The 24,959-nt window shown below is 44.3% G+C and overlaps 1 protein-coding gene across 1 annotated transcript in view; it reads right to left on the bottom strand.

Moving 5' to 3' along the window:
* The window catches only part of ETF1 (eukaryotic translation termination factor 1), an 86,366-nt gene that overhangs the window by 7,688 nt on the left and 53,719 nt on the right, over window positions 1–24,959 (bottom strand). Inside the window, exons 5-9 of the mRNA XM_077473581.1 lie at window positions 16,207–16,345; window positions 8,050–8,240; window positions 5,286–5,415; window positions 474–629; window positions 321–385 (exon numbers count right to left, since the gene is read on the bottom strand). Of these exons, the coding sequence (XP_077329707.1) occupies window positions 321–385; window positions 474–629; window positions 5,286–5,415; window positions 8,050–8,240; window positions 16,207–16,345 (681 nt within the window). The remainder of the gene's footprint in view (window positions 1–320; window positions 386–473; window positions 630–5,285; window positions 5,416–8,049; window positions 8,241–16,206; window positions 16,346–24,959) is intronic.

The following is a 24,959-nucleotide window of genomic DNA, read 5'->3' as shown; positions in this document are numbered from 1 at the left end:
TTACGCGGCATAAAACAATTTTTCACTTTTTTTTTTTTGGAAAAAGGGGTATATAGTGTTTTTTTAAATTCATTAAAATGTATTTACCAAAAAAATTACATTTAAAAACCGCTGCGCAAATACTATGTGACCTAAAAAAAATTGCAGCAGTCATTTCCAAAAATTATAAAAAAAATAAAAAAAATATATGGTGTTTGGGCGTTCCAAGTCATTTTCTAGCAAAAAATACTGATTTAGACTTGTTAAACAAAAAAAGTGCCAGAAAAAGCCTGGTCGGCAAGTGGTTAAACTTTGGTAAATTAATATTTTAAAATACATACCTCTTTGTCAGTGAAGTGTGATTTGTCCTTCTCTTGCTCCGGTGTTAAAAAGAGGACCTTCTCTTCTAAAGAAAAAAACATATTTAAAAATACAAACCTATACATACCATTTTTAGTATATTAGAGGGGGCTAGCAAGAGCAAAAAAACGAACCTTCAGAACCATTACATCTCAAGACGTATCTCATGATGTCCAAGTTTTCATAAACTATCAGAATTTCTACAGCTCCCATTTCCATTGCTTTTAGTGTGTCTTCAACACCGAAACAGTACTTGCCTGTGTCCTGGCTAATTTCATCAAAGTATCTCCCTGTAAATAAACACATTAAGGTGAGAAAACATTTATATGCAGAAAACTAAATGTACCAACAGAATTACAAGTTAATAGGAACATATGGTACCAAATCACATCACCGTGCTAGAAAACACTTTTGCATGCGTTTTCAAATACACAAGATAGAGAGGATAGAGATGCACTATATATATATATATATATATAATCTAACAAGTGCAGCAGGGGCCATCCCCCTTGGACTTTAAGGCAAAAATAGAAGTAGTGGAGTAAGTAAATAGCAGCAGAGTGCCACTTTTATCGAGTACACAATAAGGCAGGTAGGTTTACATCGTGAACTAAATTATTTTATTTTTTTAGGCTTAAAAAAGGTACTTGCACACAGGGTTCATTGAAAGACATGGGCAATCAGTGGCCGGCCCCAGGTTCCCATGCTGTGCGTGCGATCCCTCTCAGCCAACGTGGAATTTTCATATTTTTTTGCCATATTCCCATGTCCTTCAATGAACCCTGCATGCAAGTACCTTTAAGCCTAACAAAAAAAAATAAAACACATTTAGTTCACCATGCAAAACGATCTGACCTTTATTCACTACAGTATGAATACTATGTAACTGTATCCATGTTGCAGATAAAGAGTCACCCAAATGTAAACCTCCCGATGAAGGAAACCTTTCCGAAACATGCCGGGACGTATGCTACAAATCTTCACAGACTGACCTCGGCTCGACTCTAGCAGTGCCTGAATTATGAGCTTTGGGTTTGATACATACAGTATATATGTATTAACCGTTTCATTAGTATACCTTGTATATTTTAAGGTTTATAAAATGTATGCCTTAAAAAGTTCAAGGGGGTGGCCCCTGCTGCTGGCTTCCTCTCCATGTTTTAAACCACTTGACCCACTGGGCACTTAAACCCCCTCCCTAACCAGACCAATTTTCAGCTTTCTGTGCTCTCACTATTTTTTGAAAAGTTTTATCTATTGCTTTTAAAACACACAAAGTACACACAAGACCGAAAATGGGCCACACACACAAACTAGTTACATTACTCCAGTGTTGACCCTCTCCACCTCCCTCCAGACCCACACCCACCCGTTGGTGGACGAAAAAGCCATTTGTGAGTGGAAAAAGAGGGCCCTTGCCTGCGGTGTGGCTCCTTAGCCTTCCTGGCCTGTGGGAGTAGAGTACTCTTACCACCCGTGGCATTTTTAATGTTATCCAACGAGGCTCCAAAGAGCCGGTCGCCAAGGAAGGGAAGATCTGTCAGGGCTTTCTTGGATGCCAAATCAGGCCCCTCAGCACCACAGCTGACACTGAAGCCCTGGATAACAGAGGGAGAGTATCCAGAGCTGCGTCAAACGTACTTAAGGCCTTGCATTAGTTGGTCTGCCAATTCCACGCAGACAGGGGAGGCCTGTTGCTCTCCCAATTCCTGGTGCAAAACTTTTGCCCACTCAGTGTCTGCGACACCAGTGTGGATGCCAGTACAGGTCGCACGGCTGACCCCACAACCGTAAACAAGGAACTAGCCACCGCCTCGGCCTTCCTGTCCGTGGGATCCTTGAATGCAGGAGTCCTCTCAACCGGGATCGTGGTTACTTTATTTAACCTGGATACTGGGGGGTCCACGACCGGAGGAGCCGACCATTTCTTGAGAAGGCTTTCCTCAAAGGGGTAATGCACACCATGTTTTTGGGGACCGAAAAGGTCCTTTGCGGCCGACCCCATTCCCTGTAGATGAACTTGTCAAAATAAGTCAAATAAGGGAACACCTTAGGTGAACGTGCTGGCTTGTGGGACCCAAAAGGGACCAAAACATAAGCAGAGGGATCCGCTGGCTCATGGATCTTCAGGGTATTACACACAGCTGTGATAAGTGCTCCAACCAGCGCCTTGCCGCACCCGGACGGGGAATCATCCTCGCTCTCCGAATGGTCCCGTCAGCCTTGTCTGATAGGTCAGAGCAGGGGGTCACCAGCCGCAGCAGGGCCCGAGGCTGCATCAGAGCTCTCCCTAGAGGACAGGGGGGACGGGGCGGGGGCCTTTTACGCGCCATAGGACCATAGCTAGCCGCACAGACCCCCTACAGGTGAGAGACCGGAGCATTGAAGCTCACCGACCACCTCTGGAGCTAAGGTATGTCATGGCCTGCCGAGCCTTAGCTGCGACCTGCACACGCTCGATGGCCGGACTGGGGGGGGGGGGGGGACTACAAGGATACAACCAGCCTGTCACTCAGCCGGCAGTTGATGAAAGATCCTGTGATCTTCTATCTTGCGCAAAAGTATAAATCCTGCATCAAAAAAAATGGACCAAGGGGCCCGCAGGGTTCCTAGGTCATTCTCCTTCACTAGGCAAAAAAAAAAGAAGGAGGCGGCTTTTGGGGCAGCAGGGAGGGTTGTTAGCACAGGGTCCGCCCCCTGGGCAGTACTGACAATTCTGTGTATTGTGTTACAATTTTGCTTAGTTCTCCTAGTGGCAGGCTAAAAAACCCATTTAGTTACAGAAAGGAGCTGCGTCGGTCGGTGAATATAAGACAAACAGGATTTTTAAAACAGCTTACCTATAAAATCCTTTTCTTTGATGCACATCAGGGGACACAGAGGTCCCTCCCTTCTTGGTATACACTTGTATTGCTTGGCTACAAAACTGAGGTACTCCCGGTAATGGGAGGGGTTATATAGGGAGTGCACTTCTTGTCTTAGGGCGTGCCAGTGTCCATCACCTATTGGTGACCTATTAACCCACATAGTAACTACTATGGCACGGTGTCCCCTGATGTACACCAAAGAAAAGGATTTTACAGGTAAGCCATTTTAAAGCAGTTTCTGAGCACAAAAAGAGGGCCCTTGCCTTTTTCAGGAGGCTCTCCTCAAAGGGGTTCTTTTGGGGACTGAAAAGGCCCGCTGCAGACTTCCCCATACCGTGTAGATGAACTTATCAAGTCAAATATGGAAACCTTAGGCGAACGGGCCAGTTTAAGGGACCCAAAAAGGTACAGCCTCCTCAGTAGAGGTTCCTGCTACATCCTGTATTTTCAGGGTATCCCACACCATAGTGATAAGTGCTACTATTAGTGCTTTTTCCTGCGCTAACCCTGACACACAGTCATTCTCACTTGCCGAACAGTCCTGGCCCGCATCCTATGACACGTCAGAACAGGGGCCACCAGTCACCGCAGGACCAGAGCTCTCCCCAGAAGACGGGGGGTGGCAATCAGGGGGCATTTTTTACCCCTCTTGCGCAGTTTCCAAGCTGGCGACAAAGGTCTTCAGGACCGCCGACAAAGCGTCCATAGGCACCACATTGTTTGCAGATGAGTCGGTTGCAATAGCAGGGATGTCTGGGGAAGCTTCTGACGCCATGCTGACCCTCACTCGCCTACCACAACTTCATTTCACTGTGAATAATCCTTCTCTCTCAATATCGTGCCACCTCCACAGTTTAAGATTTAACCTCACCTTAATCTAGCAGATAAGCCTTAAAGAGTTTTCCTTAGTCTTATAGCTCAATACTTGCTGGGTCACTATTAAGCATGCCCCACTCTCCTCAATCTGCATAGCTCAATATGATCATGCAAAAGAACAAGGGTATGCAATAGTGCTTTATCGAAAGAAAAATAAATAAATCTCACACAAGTCATAACAGTGGCTAGGATAGTCACTTGCCACCAGTACCGACACAAAGACAAATGTCTGTGGCTCGTACACTATCCCATGCCTCTTGTGATCCCATCTGCGTCAGCCCCTCAGGTCCCTCCTACATGTTTAGTCACCTCTCGCGACTTCCTCAGCGAAATCTTCATATTTCCCTGAGGAAGTCACAAGGTGTGTGACGAAATATCTAGAAGGGACCCGAGAGGCTGACGGGGACAGGATCATGAAAGGTGCGGGAAAGCATACGAGCCCCGAACGTTTGTCTTAGTGTCAGTACTGTAGGACTGGCGGCAAGCGACTATCCTAGCCACTGGTATAACATGTTTATGACTGATGTTTATGCGAGAGTTGATTTGGCACAAGTTTATGGGGGACACAGTGTTTAATGCAGAAAAAAACCGAACCTTGTGTCCCTTTAAGGCGAGGGTACATGTTGGAAGTTGCAACTAGCACTTTAATGGTAGCGTTGCACTATTTGTACATTGACTTTGCAGATAGCAGTGAATGACAGATGCGCGTAAACTGACCACCTTGTCAGGGCTCAGCAGCAATAATATACCATGGTCAGTTTACAGAGGGGAGGGTATAGCGAGGCAAGATCAGCCGAGTATTTCAGGTGTTATAGGGGGCCAAATTACACAGCACAAGTACTGTATAACATGCTTTAAAAAGGAATAGGATTTTTTTTTTTTTTTTTTTTTTTTTTTTTAGGTTAAAACTAACGACAATGCTTTCTCTAGTTGATAGTTACTGTGCGAGTCAAATTTTTTACATAAGCAATGTGTTATTTTTTTTGAATAGCTAGTACGATCAACATACAGTAGGTGCTTTCTGAAGGCGAGGTTCTTTTTTTACAAGGTTTTTATTTTTCAAGCTCTGTATCTACCTTAAACATGTAGGCAAATCAATAGTACACGTGACAAACAAAAAAAGCCCCATCTGATTAAAAAAAATAACTGCATTCAAGTTCAAGAACTAAAACAAATCCTTTAGTATAAAAAAACATAACATACCTATTAGCTTCTTCTCTTGGATAAATTTCACATTTGAAAGGACCTCCGTTGATAATTCAATTGCTTGGTTAAAGCCATTCTCTCCGCCATATGATATATCAACTAATTTCAAGACTTTAGATTGCAATCGCTAAAAATTAAACAAATTGTCATAAACTTGTAATTATAAAAAAAAAAAAAAAAAAAAAACTTGAAAGTATAAAATTTCACACACATTCACTTCCTCCCACACGTCAAAGAGTTTTTTGAATTGTCTAATTTGGACCTAGTATATAATCAATCATTCTGGGGGAACTGAACTGCTGCTACATTAGGAGTGTTTAACACCTCTTATGATGCCCAATGCCTCATGCTAATGCATTTTCAGCTCTTAAGCTGGGTAAGGGACCCACCAGTTGACCCAGGGTCCTATAGATCCTTACTGCAAAGTGATGTCAAATTTTGGCTAAAGCACTGGCTGTTTGATCGAGGCTATATTGTCCATTAATTACACTGACCAAGCTGGCTCTTTAATACCAAGCAAATTTCACCCCCCCCCGGCCAGCTTTTAATGCTGTCACATTTTGAATGACAATTGCAAGGTCATGCAACAGTGTACCAATATGAAATACATTTTTGGCGGTATGTAATCCTTCACTGGTGGTCACTGGTGAAGCTGCACTAATCGGTGCCCCCCATGTGTACATGTGTCATCACACTTGCCCGTTACCAGCTCCACTTTACTCACGCTGTGACAGCACATGAGGAAAGTACTGCCAATCACCGGCAAATCTGTTTACATTGTGATCAGTCCCTTAGCGCAATCTGATCAGCTGTGTCTGAAGGAAATGCGCCCCATGGGGCATGGTTCCAGAAGGATTTCTATGGATGCCCTCTCAGAACAGAACTGCGCTGTAGACATCTTTCGGCTACAGCATGGTATCGAAGTGGTTAATAAGCTCCATACCTCCACATCGACCCATAGCCTACCCCTCTCCTGAGTCTACTGCCCTGCTATGTTAGCATTTATGCAAGTGGACTCTGTTCTGAAGTGTCTTGAATCCCAGGGGTTCAGTAAGCCTTACAAAAACAACGTCAAACATATAACCTCATTTAAAGAAAAATTGTAACAAGGAACAAGTCGAAACAGTTGCAGCAGGTAGGGGGGGGGGGTTCACCAAGTATGGTCCCATACAGTACAATAACTTATGAAGAGCTAGCGAAACTACAAAATCATGCCAGGTGGAAAGGCTTTAGGATGACTCACTGATCATACATTTTCAAAAATAGGACTCTGCTCCAATTTTCTGCTTTACAGGAAAAATTTGCCCTAAACTCCTACATGCTACATATAACTGAAGCATGGTGTTGGAGCTCAGGGGAATGCAGGCAGCTGCATTCAATCGCCAACTCCAGTTTTTAATCTGATTCAATCAGTTGAGTCTGCCAAGGGTTACATTTTTCAATATTATTGAATGCCTCCCTGAAAGAACATTCCATTAAGGTGATAACTTGTTGGAAAGAGGCTTTCCAGGGGATAGGTGGGATGAGGCATTTCGATCTGTAGTTTCCAGTTCCCATATCAAACCCCCACTAAAATCTTGCAAAATAGGGGTGCTCTGACCCCTTGTGTTGCAATTGTAGGGGAGACCTCATCCATCTACTGTGGCGATGCCGAAACTGCACTGATATTGGGTGGGTGTTCTGAACACTCAGTGGTGCATTTCAAACCAACATACCCCTTGACCCCATGTGCTGTCTGCATGGCATTCTTAGCAAAACGATCCCAGAGGAGATAAGTGGCATTTACACAAGCCCTTTTTCAAGCTTGCAAACTACTTTTGCAATTGTGGAAATCCCCTGACCTGCTATCTCTCAAATCTTGTGTCTCCCATAAGGGTGTTGCCCTCTTCCAAATGGTAGATTTATCAACACAGAGGCTGCCTGGGCAAATTCAGAAGTTGTGGACACTGGGGCTTGAGTTCTGGAGAACTCGTTCAGATGCAAATACTACAATGCCCACTGGTTGTGCTTGATGTAAGGCATCAAGCCAGGTCCTCCAAAACTTCTCATGTGCCCCTCTTGGGCTACTTACTATGCTGTCCTATAGAGAATGTATATGCTTGCTGTATTTTTTCATTATGACTGGCATCCTATGCTCTGACTGCAACTGCACTGAATGGCTTATGGTATATATTATATGTATAATATATATGATACACACACACACACACACACACACACTCTCTCTCTCTCTTGCGCTCTATCACATGCATATACACGTTTTTGTTTTTTTATACAACTAAACAGAGGGACACTGCCATCTATAGGCTGCAGGGGCCTTTGCAAGCTGAGCAAAGCATTCAACTTACATGTGATCATGGTTATAGCCGACAGTAATCACCACCACTAACTGGTTCCTGATATTTAGTGGGGACTGAAGCAAAGTTATTCTGTAACAAATACTCAGCACAGGGCAACATGCTGAGGGATGGGTAATATACCCAATGTGGAAATCTACAAGGAGTGGTGCTGTGGCGTGCACGTGTTTTTTGCAGAGCGCACTGTAAAGAATCCCACCTGCATAAAGTTTGAAAGTTTTGAACTGGCAAAACTATGCAAAACTATGCAGGCTTAGTGCAGATGGTCGCCAATGCAGGCATCTACATCAGCCCTTAAAGTGCTGAAAAGCCAATATGCCCTGTTCCAGATTTGGCTATAGTACATCATTACAACATCAGATGATTATGATTACACTACAAATACTTTAAGGCAAAAACCTCACCTGATCAAACATATCTGACTGACTAAGCTCCGTTTTAAAATCAGCTGACCCAGCCAACACAAGTCCAGCTACATTTACTTTATCACCAGAAATAAAGAGCTGAACAGCTGTTTCTGCTACTTTTCTGACATAATTGTGGCGCTTCTCCATTCTTAGACGTGCAAAACGCAAAGCAGATTGCCCTCCTCTACCTGTGAGAAACAAGAACAAAAAAAAAGAAAAAAAAAAAATGAAAAAAAAAAAAAAAACAAACAAACAAAAAAAAAAATGGGATTACTCGTTCACCATCTTTTCACACATGCTATTGTTTTAACCCAACCTCTCCTGATCCCAACTTGACCCATTTTTTCCCATCACAAAACATCCACATACTTTATTTAGCTCTTGCACACTGGGATCTTCCTAAGCTCTGTGCATGTGCAGTAGAATCCCAAAGAAAAAACTATGGGGCCAGTAGCCTGTGCCACATGTAATGGGATTCTACTGTGTGTGGCTGAGCTCAAGGAGGTGAAGAGAAAAGGTAAATCTAATTGGAGCCAATGCAGATTAATGGGGGACCACTAATCAAAACTGTGGCTAGCTCCATCTGTAGCCAGAGATGCTCAGAACACCAGCGAGGGTAGCAGGACTGCCATGGGTTGCCCACAGCAGTGACTGCACGGTGGGGATTAATGTGGGTGGGTTGGGGGGGCAGGAGCCAAACTGGATGAAGTCTCACATGAGGGGAATTTCTATAGGGAAGCATAAAGTACCATGCCATCCTGGAGAGCCCCTGTCACAGGAAATAGGAGCCAACATCCCTTGCTCACTTCGGGAGGGCATACCCTCTCAGCGAGGGGCTCTTTGGGACTGGGTCATACCGGTGCAGATCGCCTCTGTCCGGACCTGTATAGTACACTGTAGCTATCCAAAGCGCTACACTATATGCCAGGGTGGGCACTAGGGATGCACCGATACCATTTAAAAAAAATAAAATAAGTACAAGTACCGATACTTTTTTGACTTTTTTAGTACTCGCCGATACCAATTACCGATACCTACCACACCGGTTTTGTTTTAACATCAGCGGTCAGCAATGGTACAAAGCACTGAAAAGTTATTTACAATTAAATAAAAATACATTAAATAGATTTTTTTCAAATTTAGCACTTTTTCAATGTGAAAAAAAGTGTGTAAAAATATTCACCAACAAAGCAAACAAAAAAAAAAAAAAGGTTTGTTTATAAAATAGACAAGAACAAAAAGGGGAAAAAAAAAAAAAAGAAGAGCAGGAAAATAAATGAGAATAGGGAGTTAATTAAGCCTGATTAGTGCAAGGTAAGGGTTATTAAGGGGTTAAACAGAGGAACATTTGTTCAACCCTTTGATCTGCAGATGAACAAAAAAATACACAAAAAGAAAAAAATGTTTTTTTGTTTCAGGGCTGAGCAATGTTAACATTAGACATGTGCATTCGTTTTCGTCCGAATGCATTTTCGTCCGAATTTCACAGATCCGAAAAACGAAAGATCCGACATAAATAAATGCTTTATTTTCGTTTTCAATGTTACAACAGTTCGATATAGAATAGGAGATTCGACATGACTGACAATAACAAGCTGTCTATAGAACCTGTGGTCGAATGTGCCTAACCTTACCTCTATTAGTCCAAGATTATATAGAGAAAATATTCGACAGAGATAAAAGATTTGACAGAGAGAAAAGATTCTGCAAGTTACTGTCCTAAAAAATGTTTGGGGACCCGGATCCTGCCCCAGGGGACATGTATCAATGCAAACATTTTTTTTTAAAAACTGCTGTTTTTTCAGGAGCAGTGATTTTAATAATGATTAAAGTGAAACAATAAAAAAGTGTAATATTCCTTTAAATTTCGTGGGGGGGGGGGTTGTCTATAGTATGCCTGTGAAGGGGCGCATGTTTCTGGTGCTTAGAACTGTCCCTGCACAAAGTGTCATTTATGCAGGAAAAAAAGTCCTTTAACCACTACAGATCCGCGCTATTGCCAAATGACGGCATCAGCGCGGACCTACATTTCCGGGACTACGTCTATTGACGTCGTCCCGGATACGAGCGGCCTGCGCGCCCCCTGAGGGGCGCGCGCGGCGCGCTCTGTCATCGGCGAGTCCGTGAGACTCGCCTGATCACCGATCCGTGCAAGGGGTCGATCCCGACCCCTTATCACGTGATCAGCTGTCAGCCAATGACAGCTGATCATGTGATAGAACGGAGCCGGTAATCGGCTATTATTCCTCCTCGCGCTGACAGCGCGAGGAGAGAAGAAAAAAGCCGATCACGGCCAGCAATACAGCTGACCACCTGCCCCCTGCCAGTGCCCACCTGCCCACCGCCGTGCCATCCTGAATAAAAGTAAGTGCCCCCCCCATCAGTGCCCCCCATCAGTGCCCATAGTGCCGCCCATAGTGCCACCTACAGTGCCACCCACAGTGCCATCCAGCAGTGCCACCCACAGTGCCCACAATCTGCCTCAAAGGTGCTGCGACCCAGTGCCGCCCATCAGTGCCCAGCAGTGCCACCCATCAGTGCCCAGCAGTGCCGCCCATCAGTGCCCAGCAGTCCCATCTATCAGTGGTACCTATCAGTGCCCATCCGTGCCACCCATCCGTGCCACCCATCCATGCCATCTTATCTGTGCCCATCTTTGCCCATCAGTGCCGCCTTAACTATGCCTATCAGTGCCCACCAGTGCAGCCCATCAGTGCCCACCAGTGCAGCCCATCAGTGCCCACCAGTGCAGCCCATCAGTGCCCACCAGTGCAGCCCATCAGTGCCCACCAGTGCAGCCCATCAGTGCCCACCAGTGCAGCCCATCAGTGCCCACCAGTGCAGCCCATCAGTGCCCACCAGTGCAGCCCATCAGTGCCCACCAGTGCAGCCCATCAGTGCCCACCAGTGCAGCCCATCAGTGCCCACCAGTGCAGCCCATCAGTGCCCACCAGTGCAGCCCATCAGTGCCCACCAATGCAGCCCATCAGTGCCCACCAATGCAGCCCATCAGTGCCCACCAATGCAGCCCATCAGTGCCCACCAATGCAGCCCATCAGTGCCCACCAATGCAGCCCATCAGTGCCCACCAATGCAGCCCATCAGTGCCCACCAATGCAGCCCATCAGTGCCCACCAATGCAGCCCATCAGTGCCCACCAATGCAGCCCATCAGTGCCCACCAATGCAGCCCATCAGTGCCCACCAATGCAGCCCATCAGTGCCCACCAATGCAGCCCATCAGTGCCCACCAATGCAGCCCATCAGTGCCCACCAATGCAGCCCATCAGTGCCCACCAATGCAGCCCATCAGTGCCCACCAATGCAGCCCATCAGTGCCCACCAATGCAGCCCATCAGTGCCCACCAATGCAGCCCATCAGTGCCCACCAATGCAGCCCATCAGTGCCCACCAATGCAGCCATCAGTGCCCACCAATGCAGCCATCAGTGCCCACCAATGCAGCCATCAGTGCCCACCAATGCAGCCATCAGTGCCCACCAATGCAGCCACCAGTGCCGCCTAATCAGCGCACTTCAATGAAGGAGAAAAATGACCCGTTTGCAAAATTTTATAACAAACTATTAAAACATGATTTATTTATTTTTTTGCATCTTTTTTTGTTTGTTTAGCAAAAAATAAAACTCCGAGCTGTAACTAAATACCACCAAAAGAAAGCTCTATTTGTGGGAAAAAAATGATAAAAATTTCATTTGGGTACAGTGTTGTATGCCCGCGCAATTGTCATTCAAAGTGCATCAGCGCTGAAAGCTGAAAATTGGTCTGGGACTGAGGGGGGTTTAAGTGCCCAGTAAGCAAGTGGTTAAAATCACTCGCAGCTATTATGAATTGTCGGCTCCTTAATACAGAGAACACTCCTTGAAAGTCATTGATAAAAATAAAAAAAAGCGCGTGGGGGTCCCCCAAATTCAATTACCAGGCCCTTCAGGTCTGGTATGGATATTAAGGGGAACCCTGCCTCAAATTTAAGAAAAAATTTGACGTGGGGTCCCCCTAAAAATCCATAACCAGACCCTTTACCCGAGCACGCAACCTGGCAGGCCGCAGGAAAAGATGGGGGGACGAGAGAGCGCCCCCCCTCCCTCCTGAACCGTACCAGGCCACATGCCCTTAACATTGGGAGGATGCTTTGGGGGTCTGCGACCCCTCAAAGCACCTTGTCCCCATGTTGATGAGGACAAGGGCCTCATCCCCACAACCGTGGCCGGTGGTTGTGGAGGTCTGCGGGCGGGGGGCTTATCAGAATCTGGAAGCCCCCTTTAACAAGGGGACCCCCAGATCCCGGCCCCCCCTGTTTGAAATGGTAAGGGGGTACAAAAGTATCCCTACCATTTCACAAAGAAAGTGTAAAAAATAGTTAAATAAGACAAACACTTTTGAAAAATTCCTTTACTAAAAAAAAAAAAATATAGATTCCAGCGGTGGTAATCCATTCTTGCTATCCAGCGACGGACGGTCATCTCTCCAGTGATGGCTCATCTCATCCAGCGCAGCGAATCCATTCTTCTGTCTCCGCGGAGGAGACACTGCAGGGATTGCGGCGGCCTGACGTTTCTTATATACGGAGGGCGGGGCCACCCGTCACCTGACCCCGCCCCCTCTGACGCAAGGGGAAACCCGGGGTTCCCTGTGACGTATGGGTGACCCCGCACCCCTCTGATGTAACACAGGCAGGTTTCTGTTACATCAGAGGGGGCGGGGTCACCCATACGTCACAGGGAACCCCGGGTTTCCCCTTGCGTCAGAGGGGGCGGGGTCAGGTTTTTTATTTATTTTTTATTTTTTTTATCAATGACTTTCAATGAGTGTTCTCTGTATTACGGAGCCGACAATTCATAATAGCTGCGAGTGATTTTAAAGGACTTTTTTTCCTGCATAAATGACACTTTGTGCAGGGACAGTTCTAAGCACCAGAAACATGCGCCCCTTCACAGGCATACTATAGACATCCCCCCCCCCCCACGAAATTTAAAGGAATATTACACTTTTATTGTTTCACTTTAATCATTATTAAAATCACTGCTCCCGAAAAAACGGCAGTTTTTAAAACTTTTTTTTGCATTGATACATGTCCCCTGGGGCAGGACCCAGGTCCCCAAACACTTTTTAGGACAGTAACTTGCAAATTAGTCTTTAAAATTAGCACTTTAGATTTTGAACGTTGGAGTCCTATAGACTTTAACAGGGGTTCTAAAGTATGCTATATACTAGCTCCGTCGAATCTTCTTTATACATTCGACAGAAACCATAAGCCTTCAAAAAATTCGACCGTAATTCATGTGGATTTTCGGACGAATGCAATTTTTGAACGAAAAACGAAATAAAAACGAATTTCGGGAGTAACTAAATAAATTAAGTTTTCGGACGAAAACGAAATTCCGAAACGAAATATTTTACTCTGCACATGTCTAGTTAACATTGCCGCTGTTTTTTTTTTTTGGACAGCTCCAATTACCAGACTTCTTTAACACTAAGGAGACCCACCCAAAGATCCAAGCCTGAAAATATCGGTTTTCAGGTATCTGCATTTGCACAAGTACCGATACTTCTGCAAATACTAGGTATCGGCACTAATACTAGTATTGGTGCAACCCTAGTGGGCACCTAATGCATGATTCAGAGCCCGAAGAGACTTTACAGGCTGGCCACACATCTTCTTTGGTGGAGCCCAGGTACGGAATCTAGAAACTGCATGAGATGCCGCTGTGGCAACAATGCAGAAGAAAGTTGATGAATTTGGCAAGTGCAACAACTAAGGTACACTCAGGATACATCCAACACTGAAATACACTAGCAAACAACTGAAAACTGCTGGGTATAGGATGGGTTATACAGGGCTATTTTTTGCCAGTGATCAATCACATGATTGCTACAAACCACTTGAGGAATACCTCAGAAAAGTCAGAAATGTCTATGCCACACAGTTTGTGGTAAAAAGATTTATTGTGAAAGCAAAGGATTCCAAGAATGGAGAGGGTTAAAATATGGCTGACCGAATGCTAAACGTGCTCAATTATGAACCTCGATCTCATTTAGTGGATGGTTTGGGTGAGATCGTCAGACATATTTTAACCCTTTCCATCATTCGGAATCCTTTGATTTCCAGTAAATCTTTTTATCAAACCATGGCAGACATTTATGACTTTTCCGAGTTAGTAGCCATCACTCCACTGCACTGAATTAGGAGGGATCTTGGGTTTGTTCTTTCGCACTACACCATCCCTTGGTTCTCCTCTAGCTGCAGAGCGCTAACAAACATTACAGACATATGTTGGTTCTCCAAACAGGGCCTGACATTTTTAAGAGTACAATCACACAAAAAAGGAACCTGCCTATAATCAAGTTGGAACTGAATCTGCCAGTGCCCTGTACTGTATTGTCCAAAGAAGAAACTTCCTCTACCCCTTCATGACTGAGCCAAAACCTCATTTGTGCTTCCAGTCCCAGACACTAGAGCTTACAGTGGCGGGGTTTCACCAACAATGGCAGTGTTGACAAAGCAGTGGACAGAATTAGGTGTGGCTAGGTGCTGGTTAAGCTACAACCTTGTGAAGGAGTAGTTAGAAAGCCAAGCTACAACACTGCAAGATTGTATCGCACTGTTGTGCAATCAAGCACAGCCTACATGAGTGTGGCAACCTTGCTCTGAATACAAGAGCGATTAAGCATCATTCCCAAACTATTAAAAAGGAAGCTGCATTAGGTGAGACTTGATAGTTATTTGTAGGACTTCGCAGAGGATCCAAAACAAATTGCAATAAGGCATAGTGAGGAGGGGGGGGGAATAATCTTATTGATCCTCTGCTGATTTTGTACATTGACAAAGAAATGATCAGTTTAAAATTTTAATGGTAGGTTTATTTCAACAGTGAGCCAGAACAAAAATATTCAGAAAAGCACATTTCAAAAATTCATAAATGATTTGCATTTTAACGAGTGAACTAAGCATTTGATCCCCTATCAAATTAGCAAGATTTCTGGCTCCCGGGTGTCTTCTATACAGGCAACGAGTGGATATACTAGGAGCACTCAAAAAGAGAGTGCTCCTAATCTCAGCTTACCTGTATAAAAGACACCTGTCCACAGGAGCAAATCAGATATCAATCTCTCCACCATGGGCAAAACCAAAGAGCTATCTAAAGATGTCGGGGACAAGATTGTAGACCTACAAAAGGCGGGAACTGGCTACAAGACCATAGCTAAGCACATTGGTGAGAGGGCGTCAACAGTTGGTGCGATTATTTGCAAATGGCAGAAACACAAAACTTTCAGTCTCCCTCGGTCTGGGGCTCCATGCAAGATCATGAGAAAGGTGAGGAATCAGCCCAGAACTACAAGGGAGAATCGTGTATGTCAATGATCTTAAGGCAGCTGGGTCCAGTCACCAAAAAAACAAATTGGTAACGCTGAAATCCTGCAGCACCCGCAAGGTCCGCCTGCTCAAGAAAGCGCATTTGTACAGGCCCATCTGAAGGTTGATAATTAACATTGGAATGATTCAGGGGAGAACTGGGTAAAAGTGTTGTGGTCAGATGAGAAAAAAAAAAAAAGTACATTGAGCTCTTTGGCATCAACTCAACTTGCCGTGTTTGGAGGAAGAATGCTGCCTATAACTCCAAGAACAATGACCCCTCGGTCAAACATGGAGGTGGAAAACATTACGCTTTGAGATGTATGCAAACCTGGTGGCCAATTAAAGAAACATCTGACCTCAGATTGCCAGCAAGGGTTTTGCAACAAAGTACCAAGTTATGTTTTGCGAAAGGGTCAAACACTTATGTCATTCATTAAAATGCAAATCAATTTGTAAACTTTTGAAACGCGTTTTGGATTTTTTTTTATTCCATCTCACTGTTAAAGTAAAACTACCATTAAAAATTAGACTGATCATTTGTCAGTGAAAAAAAAAAAAAAAAAAAAAAAAAAAAAAAAAGTGTACAGAATTAGCAGGGGATCAAATGCCCGCACCCTAAAATCCTGCAGCACTTTTTTTATGGGAGGCTATATTTCTCCAGTGTCAAGTCATGGTGAACCAAATTCACTGCATGTTGTCGCAGGGAAACAAAAAAGGGGAAAGACTACAAAAAGTAAGTATCTCTATAGTTTATTAGACCAATTTTTTTTTTCAAAATTACCATGCTTCTTTGGAAGATCCACAGTGAATTTGTGTAGCACTTCTCTTGTATTTCCTTGAAGCGTTCCAAAAAGTGCCCCACTGCCATCTATTACAATGAATCCAAACTTGCTATCATCAGAAAGTAGAGCTGTGAGAGCCTGTAAAAGAATAGAAAAAAAAAAAATTGCAGAGTACCAGCAACGGAGAACACAAATTATGAACTTTTTTCTTCTTCTAAAACTGAGGATATCCCCCACCCGATATGTATTTGGCCAGTTTAGTTTCAAAACACTACTAGATTAAATGTTTAGGTAAAAATAGGATTTTTGTACTCACCGTAAAATCCTTTTCTCTGAAGTTCATTGATGGACACAGCACCTTTAATCTTGATCTTAGGGTTATATCGCCACATTCAAAAGAGGACTAGGCAGAACATGTGAAAACAGCAAAACTGCACAGTACCGCCCAGGGGGCAGTGCTACTGGCTATAACCCCTCACTTTGCTTCCAGCAGCTGAGTTAGTCAAAAAGCAGTACAAATAGGAGGGGTGGGGGCTGTGTCAGTCAGTGAACTTCAGAGAAAAGGATTTTACGTTGATTACAAAAATACTAAATTTTCTCTTTCGTTCACTGATGCACAGCACCTTTAATCTTGAACTTAGGGACTTCCCCAAGCAGAGTCAAAAACGAGGGGTGAGAACAGAAAGATAAACTCCACCCATAACAAGAACCCCTCAACAGAAGAAGTTGCAACCTTAAAACGGCTGCCTGCAAAACCCTGAGGCTGAAGCATGCATCCGCAAATGCGCTCACATCAACCTTGTAAAATTTAGTGAAAGTATGAATGAACAACCAAGTCGCCGCCTTACACACCTGGGAAATGGATGCTTGATGTCAGAAAGCCCAGGGGGCACAAATTGCACTGGTGGAATGTGCCATGACAGGAAAGGGGGCGTCCGCCCCCTTTTGGCATAAGCCTGAACCACAATCTGTCTGATCCACCAGGCCCTTCTCCGGACCAGCCACCGATACGAATAGGGAGTCAAACCTCCAAAAAAGGAGCTGTAGCAGACAAATACACCCGCAGAGCTCGGACCACTTCCAAAGAATGCAAAGCAACCTCTTTGGGATGTGACGGCCAAAGACATAAACACAATGTCCTCATTTAGATGAAAGGTTAAATCAACCTTCAGAAAAAAACCAAGGCTGTGGGCGCAGCACCGCCCTTATCCTTGTGGAGGGCCAAGTAGGACAAATACCCATTACCACACTCTTCACTTGCTACTAGCTAACCCAATGTGTACCCAATTTAATGCTCTGGCAACAGGGACTAATACCTAAAAGGGTAGTCGCCCACATCTCAATTCCTAAAGGAAGGGAAAGATCCTACTGCTCCCTGTAGTTACAGGCCAATTTCGCTGCTGGAACAACGATATTAAAACATAAGCGAAGATTCTAGCTAATCGCCTCAAACCCATAATACACACGTTCATTATAATCAGATAGGTTTCATTATGGGAAGAGAAGCATGGGACTATTCCAATCGTGCCATCCTGTTGATATATTGGGCCCGACTACAGACCAGACACTGAAAAAGCATTTGACAGGGTGGACTGGACATTCCTGTGGGCGGTTCTGACTAAATGAGGTCAGAGCCCCAACTGAATGGTGCACTCTGACCTGTCCCATTTTTAACGGATGGCAGCAGGGATGTCCACTCTCCCCCCTGATATTTGTACTCACCCTTGAACCTCTGCTGAATAGCATACACCTAAATCCCTGTGTTAGGGGGCTGAAGGTGGGGTCTGGAGGACAAATTGCCCGCTTATGCGTATAATGTACCGTTTTAGGTCTGACCCGCTGGTTTTGCTTCCCAATATCATGGCCGAATTGCTAGACTTTCATGAGATCTAAATTTTTAAAAATTACAATAAATCTGAGATCCTGCCTTTGAATATTCCAGGGGACTTACAAATACAGCTGCAATTTTTTTCCTGGCGCAATTCCTCCTTGAAATACTTAGGCATCCACTTCATTGCCCTCACTTATATACCTCTAACTATACTCCATTGCTCTATACCATAAGGGTGAACCTGCAAAAATGGAACAGGATGGATGGGCCGAGTCAGTGTGTTAAAAATGAATGTGCTACCAAGAATCTTCTATCTGCAAATGTTGTCCATATCGCTGCCCAGAACCTTCTTTTCAACCCTTAACAGTGCGTTTCCGAATATATCTAGGATGCAATTACTGCATGGGTTGGGATATCACTGTGCACTACGTTAAATCTCAAGTGAAAACCAAAAATCACCCAAGCTAATTGATAAAAATAGAATCATACATCAAATAATATATAAATATGTAAATTACTATGGGTTGTATATAGAATAAGGGGACGCTAAGTAAATATACTATGGTTAAATAGCATAAACCAAGTGCAATAGTGCTGTGCAATAATAAAGTGCCATGTATATGCACTTTGATGCTTTATAATCATAAAGCTGAACATTAACTATAAGCAGCCATTTGGATCGATAGTATGACAAAAAAACATCCATTAAAGATGCGACGCGATTCAGATCTTTACACCATCACAATGGGGACGGTTTATGGCTGAACACACCAGGTGGATATAGGCAAGTAGCCTACTTGCCAAACCACCTTGACCCCCTTTAATTAAAAAGACAGGTCAGGTGAAGCTTGGTTTGATTTAGGATGCTGGAGTCAACAGGACAGGCCTGGGGAGCAATCTTCCTTGTAGTTAGAAAATTAAGAAAAAGGACAGGACCATAGTGCAATTCCGTTTATTAAAATATAAAAAGTTAACAGCAGAGATGGTGCCTTGCCTCAGCACTGGAGGAATCTGCATATCATTAGCACCAGGTAGGTTTGTGCAGCAGCTGTCTCGCTCGTGCATTTCACCGCCTGGAAACTGGAAGTGGCCAGAAGAAGAAGATCCAATTAAAAAAAAAAAAAAAAAAAAAAAAAGTGGTTGGAAACCCTTAACAGGGGTTGACACATTTGCTTGGAATCTAGGAGCCAGCTAAAAAAAAAAAAAAAAAGTTAGGAGCCAGGTCCGTGAAGGCGATCTGGACCTGTCCCTGGCCTGACATGGAGACGAGTAAGGGGAAGATAGCCCCCCACCTGTCTCCAAATCATTGCCCATAGCTCTTAGAGGGACATTTTATTTATTTTATTATTTTCAAATGACGAATTTTTTTTAAATTGCATTTTAGTGTAATTATTAGATGTGAGGTGTCTCTGACCCAGATCTCATATATAAGAGGACCTGTCATGCTTTTTTCTATTACAAGGGATTTTTACATTCCTTGTAATAGGAATAAAAGTGACACAGATTTTTTTTTTTTTTTTTTTAAAGAACAGTGAAAAAAAAAAAAAAAAAAAAAAATTATATATATATATAAATTTTTAAACGCGCCCTGTCCCGCCAAGCTTGCGTGCAGAAGCGAGCGCATATAAAAGCAGTGTTTAAACCACACGTGAGGGATCGGTAGAGTGAGAGCAATAATTCTAGCCCCAGACGTCCTCTAACTTAAAAAGTGCAACCTGTAGAATTTTTTAAACATCGCCTATGGAGATTTTAAAGGGTAAAAGTTTGTCGCCATTCCATGAGCAGGCGCAATTTTGAAGCATGACATGTTGGGTATCGATTTGCTCGGCGTAACATTATCTTTCACAATATAAAAAAAATAATTTTTTTTTTTAATCAAATAAATTATTTTTCCCCCAAAAAAGTGCGCTTGCAAGTCCGCTGTGCAAATACGGTGTGACAAACAGTATTGCAACGACCACCATTTTATTCTCTAGGGTGTTAGAATAAAAAAATATATATAATGTTTAGGAATTCTAAGTAAAGGGAAGGAGATAGGCTGGCAGGCAGGGGAAGCTCCATTAGCATTGCTGGTTGTCATTCCAACGGCCACCACAAGAGGGCGCCAGATTTCAGAAGGAACCATAGGATCGCAGAAGGCCTCAAAGCTTGGGGGTCAATTACCGGCCGCCGGTGGAGCGGCCCGACGCAATCACGCCGGGGGGGGGGGTGTTCCACGGAGACAAGATACCCCCAGCTGTGCTGCCCCAGGTCGCCAATGTGACCTGGCTCCCGGGTTGTCGAGCCCTGCCTTAACAGACCACTTTTTGCTACAGGTAAGCCTATAATAAGGCTTACCTGTAGCTGTCCAGGATATCTCCTAAACCTGCACAGTTGGCACATGAGCACTGAAGCAATGGCAGTACGTGCCATTGCTTTAGTTAGACTGTTCCGTTACCGGAAGCTCCTGTGCGCATGTGCGGGAGTGACATTGCGGCTCTGGCCAATCACAGCGCCAGAGCCCACGATACCTGGAAGTAACTCCGTGAGCGAAGTCACCGGCCGGGCGGTGTACGAGGACCACTGCGGGGGGCTTCGATCTAAGGGAAGTTATAAATAAATACAAATATAAAGTTATAAATAATGTATTATGCCTTTGTCTTGCAGGTTTTAGTTTTTTTTTCCAAAGTGGGTTTGCAACCACTTTAAATATCATACATACTTCCACTATGCAGTTAGTCTTGCAGTGTGGCCCCAAACCTCGTCATTTGGGGTCCCCCGCATCGGTAAACCCACTGGGAGAAGTGCTCTCCCAAGGAAGGTTACCTTGCGGGTAAGCTCCCTGGGTCCAGCATTTGCATGCATAGACCCAGAATGCCGGACTTGGCCCAGCTCCCTGTGCCCGAGTCGCTGGATTTGATTGACAGCAGCAGGAGACAATAGCTGCGCTATCTATCCAATCAAGAGCAGAGAACCCCAGGAAGAGACGTCCAGCGTGTCTCTGCGAGGGAACGAAGGGCTCAGGTGAGTAAAATGGGGGTGGGGGTTCGGTCACTGTCAGAAGTTTTCAACTTAATGCACAGGATGCATTAAGGTGAAAAAAGCAAAAGGTTTACAACCCCTATAAAAAGGGCTAATTCACATTGTGTAGGGTGCCAGATGTTTTACTTCTATGTAAAACATCTTACTGCAGGGACACAAGGAAGCTACTGTTTCTCATTTAACCCATTTGCACTGAAACATAATATATGGCTGTGCTGGGATAAAATGCAGACACATTCTGCATTTTATCACAGAGCATTGTGCCGAATCACATGGTAATGTATGGCAGCAAGGAGCATCAAGCTGCTGTACATTGTCAAGAATGAAGTGTATGTTTTGTACATCACAAAGTTTGTGCAAAACAAGAGCCATGTGACATGCTGAACTGTGCACTATGCTCCCCCATGACAGTCAGCACTGGAGAGCTGCTGCAGATCTGTGTTGCTGTGTGAATACAGCCTCAAGGCATACGCCTTCTTGATGACCTGTCTGTCCAATACACCTAGAAGTGGAACAAGATGCAGGCAGGACAAAATTCAAGGTTCGGATAGATGAAGAGGTCAAGAGAAATAATAAAAAAAAAAAAAAAATCTGTCTGCCTGTCAGTTTAGGTGGTGAAGTTGTGCCACACTCTTTCCATTCAGATGGATTGAATAGTGCTCCATGAGATGCTCAAAGCTTGGGAATTTTTTTTTTTTTTTTTATTATAACCTAACCCTGGTTTAAAAGTCCCCACAACTTCATCCCTGACCAGTCTGGTGTGCTCCTTTGCCGTCATGCACAAAGATCAGACAAATTTGTCATTTTTTGTTGCATGGTAGCCTCATGTCACAAGTGAAGAGGTTACTCAACATACGAAAATTCTTGTACGACCGAATTCAACTTGAGAAGTGATGCAATGTGTTAAATTGTTTTGAATGTGTTCTTTCGTTTGAGCATGTGTAGTCTTACTCTTACAATTTTTTTTCGGATGAAAACTGTACTAAATTAAATGAAAATTGGACATTGTGTTTGTAATCAGCAGTCGAAAGCACCATACTAAACGATCAGAAAACGGTCAGATCGTTAGGAAATTTTTTTACTTCCAATTGTGTGTACGGGCCTTAAAGCAGAGTTCCACCAGTCCCTGTGTTTATTAGAAGTCAGCAGCTACAAAGAGTGTAGCTGCTGGCTTTTAACAAACATTCACCTGTCCCACAATCCAGGCACTCAAAGCCTTGCTCCTGTCCCCCTGCCTGTCCACAGCGCTGGCATTACTACTGTGGGCACCCGACTGACAGCTTGCAGCTTCACAGCCGGGTGCACACTGCACGCCGTGAATGGCTGTGCAATCTTCTGGGACCTGTGACGTGTCCCAGAAGATTGCAGAGAGGAAGGGGCTGTCTAGGGGGAGAGGAGTCTCCACCTATGCGGTCAGGAGTGCAAGTGGGAGCTGGGTACCTGTCAAAACCAGGTACTCAAATTTTTATTTTTATTTTTTATGACATGCCAAAATGTGGCATGTCAGGGGGTAAGTAGTACTTAACCACTTAAGGACCGCCATATTGCCAATGTACGTCATTACAATGGCACCGGCAGGCACAAGCACGTACATGTACGTGCCTGCCTTCCAGCGGGTGGGGGGGTCCGATCAGACCCCCTCCCGCTGGATACGGCGGTCCGTTTCGCTGCAGGAGCGATCCGGGATGAGGGGATGGCCGTTGGTTTCTGGCCACCCCCTCTCGATCGCTCCTGGCGAATGAGAAGCTTCCTCCCACTGTGTATTGTATACACAGGCAGGGAGGAAGTGATGTCATTCTCCTCGGGGCGGTCTTTTAGACCGGACTACGAGGATAAGACTAAAAGTAAGTGCACCAAACACTACACTAACACATAGGTACACAAACCCACCCCCCCCCCCCCCGCCCCCCAGTCACAGGGTCACTGATTGCAGTGATCATTTATTTACTGATCACTGCATTCAGTGTCAGTTGTAAAAGCAAAAAGTGTCAGGGCAGTTAGTGTTAGGTCCAGGGTCGCCCCCTACCACCCCCCAATAAAGGTTCAACTTCCTGATTGCCCCTAGAGTTAACCCTTTCACCCCCTTTTGCCAGTGTCACTAAGCGATCATTTTTCTGATCGCTGCATTAGTGTCGCTAGGCAGCTAGTTTTTTTTGTAGGTTCACCGCCAGGTTTTTATAGCGCTAGGTACCCCGATATACTACCCAATAATGGTTTTAACCCCCTGATTGCCCCTAGTTAACCCTTTCACCAGTGATCACCGTATAAGTGTTAGGGGCGACTCTGGTTAGTTTGCTTTTTATAGCATCAGGGCACCCACCATTTATTACCCAATAAAGGTTTAACCCCCTGATCACCCGGCGGATGATATCAATTAGGTTTTAGGGTCAGGGTCTGCGTCGCCCCAGGCAGCGCTAGGTTAGTGCCAGTACCGCTAACACCCACACGCAAAGCATAAACCTCCCGTAGTGGTATAGAATCTGAACAGATCAATATCTGATCTGATCTATACTAGAATCCCCAGCAGTTTAGGGTTCCAAAAAAACGCATTGTTAGCAGGATCAGCCCAGATACCTGCTGGCACCTGCATTTTGCCCCTCTGCCCAGCCCACCCAAGTGCAGTATCAGTGTCACTTACAAAACACTAAACACATAACTGCAGCGTTCGCAGAGTCAGGCCTGATCCCTGCGATCGCCAACAGTTTTTTTTGGTAGCATTTTATATTTAAATCCGGAAGGCAGTGCTTGGTTTTCGGGGTCCCGTACGTTGCTAGGCTCCCAAAAAGTCCCCCACATGTGGTATCCCCGTACTCGGGAGAAGCAGCAGAATTTATTTTGGGGTGTAATTTGACTTCTGCCCATAGCATGTGTGAGCAATATATCATTTAGTGACAACTTTGTGCAAAAAAAAAAAAAAATTGTAATATTCCCGCAACTTTTGGCAAAATATAAAATATTTCATGGAATCAACATGCCTCAGTAAATAGCTTGGGGTGTCTACTTTCCAAAATGGGGTCATTTGGGGGGGGGGGGGGGGTTGTGCTATTTTGGCATTTTATGGCCTTCGAAACTGTGATGGGTAGTGAGGAGTGAAATCAAAAATTTGCACCCTTAGAAATCCTGAAGGCAGTGATTGGTTTTCGGGGTGCCGTACGCAGCTAGACTCCCAAAAAGTCCCACATATGTGGTATCCTCGTACTCAGGAGAAGCAGCAGAATATATTTTGGGGTGCAATTCCACATATAACTATGGCATGTGTGAGCAATATATCATTTAGTGACAACTTTTTGTAAAAAAAAATTTTGTGTCATTATTCAATCACTTGGGACAAAAAAAAAAAAAAAAAAAAAAAAAAAAGATATTCCATGGGCTCAACATGCCTCGCCACAACTTCCTTGGGGTGTCTACTTTCCAAAATGGGGTCATTGGGGGGGGGGGGGGGGTTTGTACTGCCCTGCCATTTTAGCACCTCAAGAAATGAGATAGGCAGTCATAAATTAAAAGCTGTGTAAATTCCAGAAAATGTACTCTAGTTTGTAGACGCTATAACTTTTGCGCAAACCAATAAATATACGCTTATTGACATTTTTACTAAAGACATGTGGCTGAATAAATTTTGCCCTAAATGTATGACTAAAATGGAGTTTATTCGATTTTTCTTATAGCAAAAAAGTAGAAAATATTTCTCAAAATTTTCAGTCTTTTACCATTTATATCGCAAAAAATAAAAATCGCAGAGGCAATCAAATACCATCAAATACCATCAAAAGAAAGCTCTATTTGTGGGAAGAAAAGGACGCAAATTTCGTTTGGGTACAACATTGCATGACCGCGCAATTACCAGTTAAAGCAGTGCAAAATTGTAAAAAGACCTCTGGTCCTTAGGCTGTTAATTGGTCC

This window comes from Lithobates pipiens, unplaced genomic scaffold (assembly GCF_037356315.1).
Source record: "Lithobates pipiens isolate NorthernLeopardFrog02 unplaced genomic scaffold, aLitPip1_a1.2 Scaffold_8, whole genome shotgun sequence".
Taxonomy (NCBI): domain Eukaryota; kingdom Metazoa; phylum Chordata; class Amphibia; order Anura; family Ranidae; genus Lithobates; species Lithobates pipiens.
This window is presented reverse-complemented; position numbering and strand designations above follow the sequence as displayed.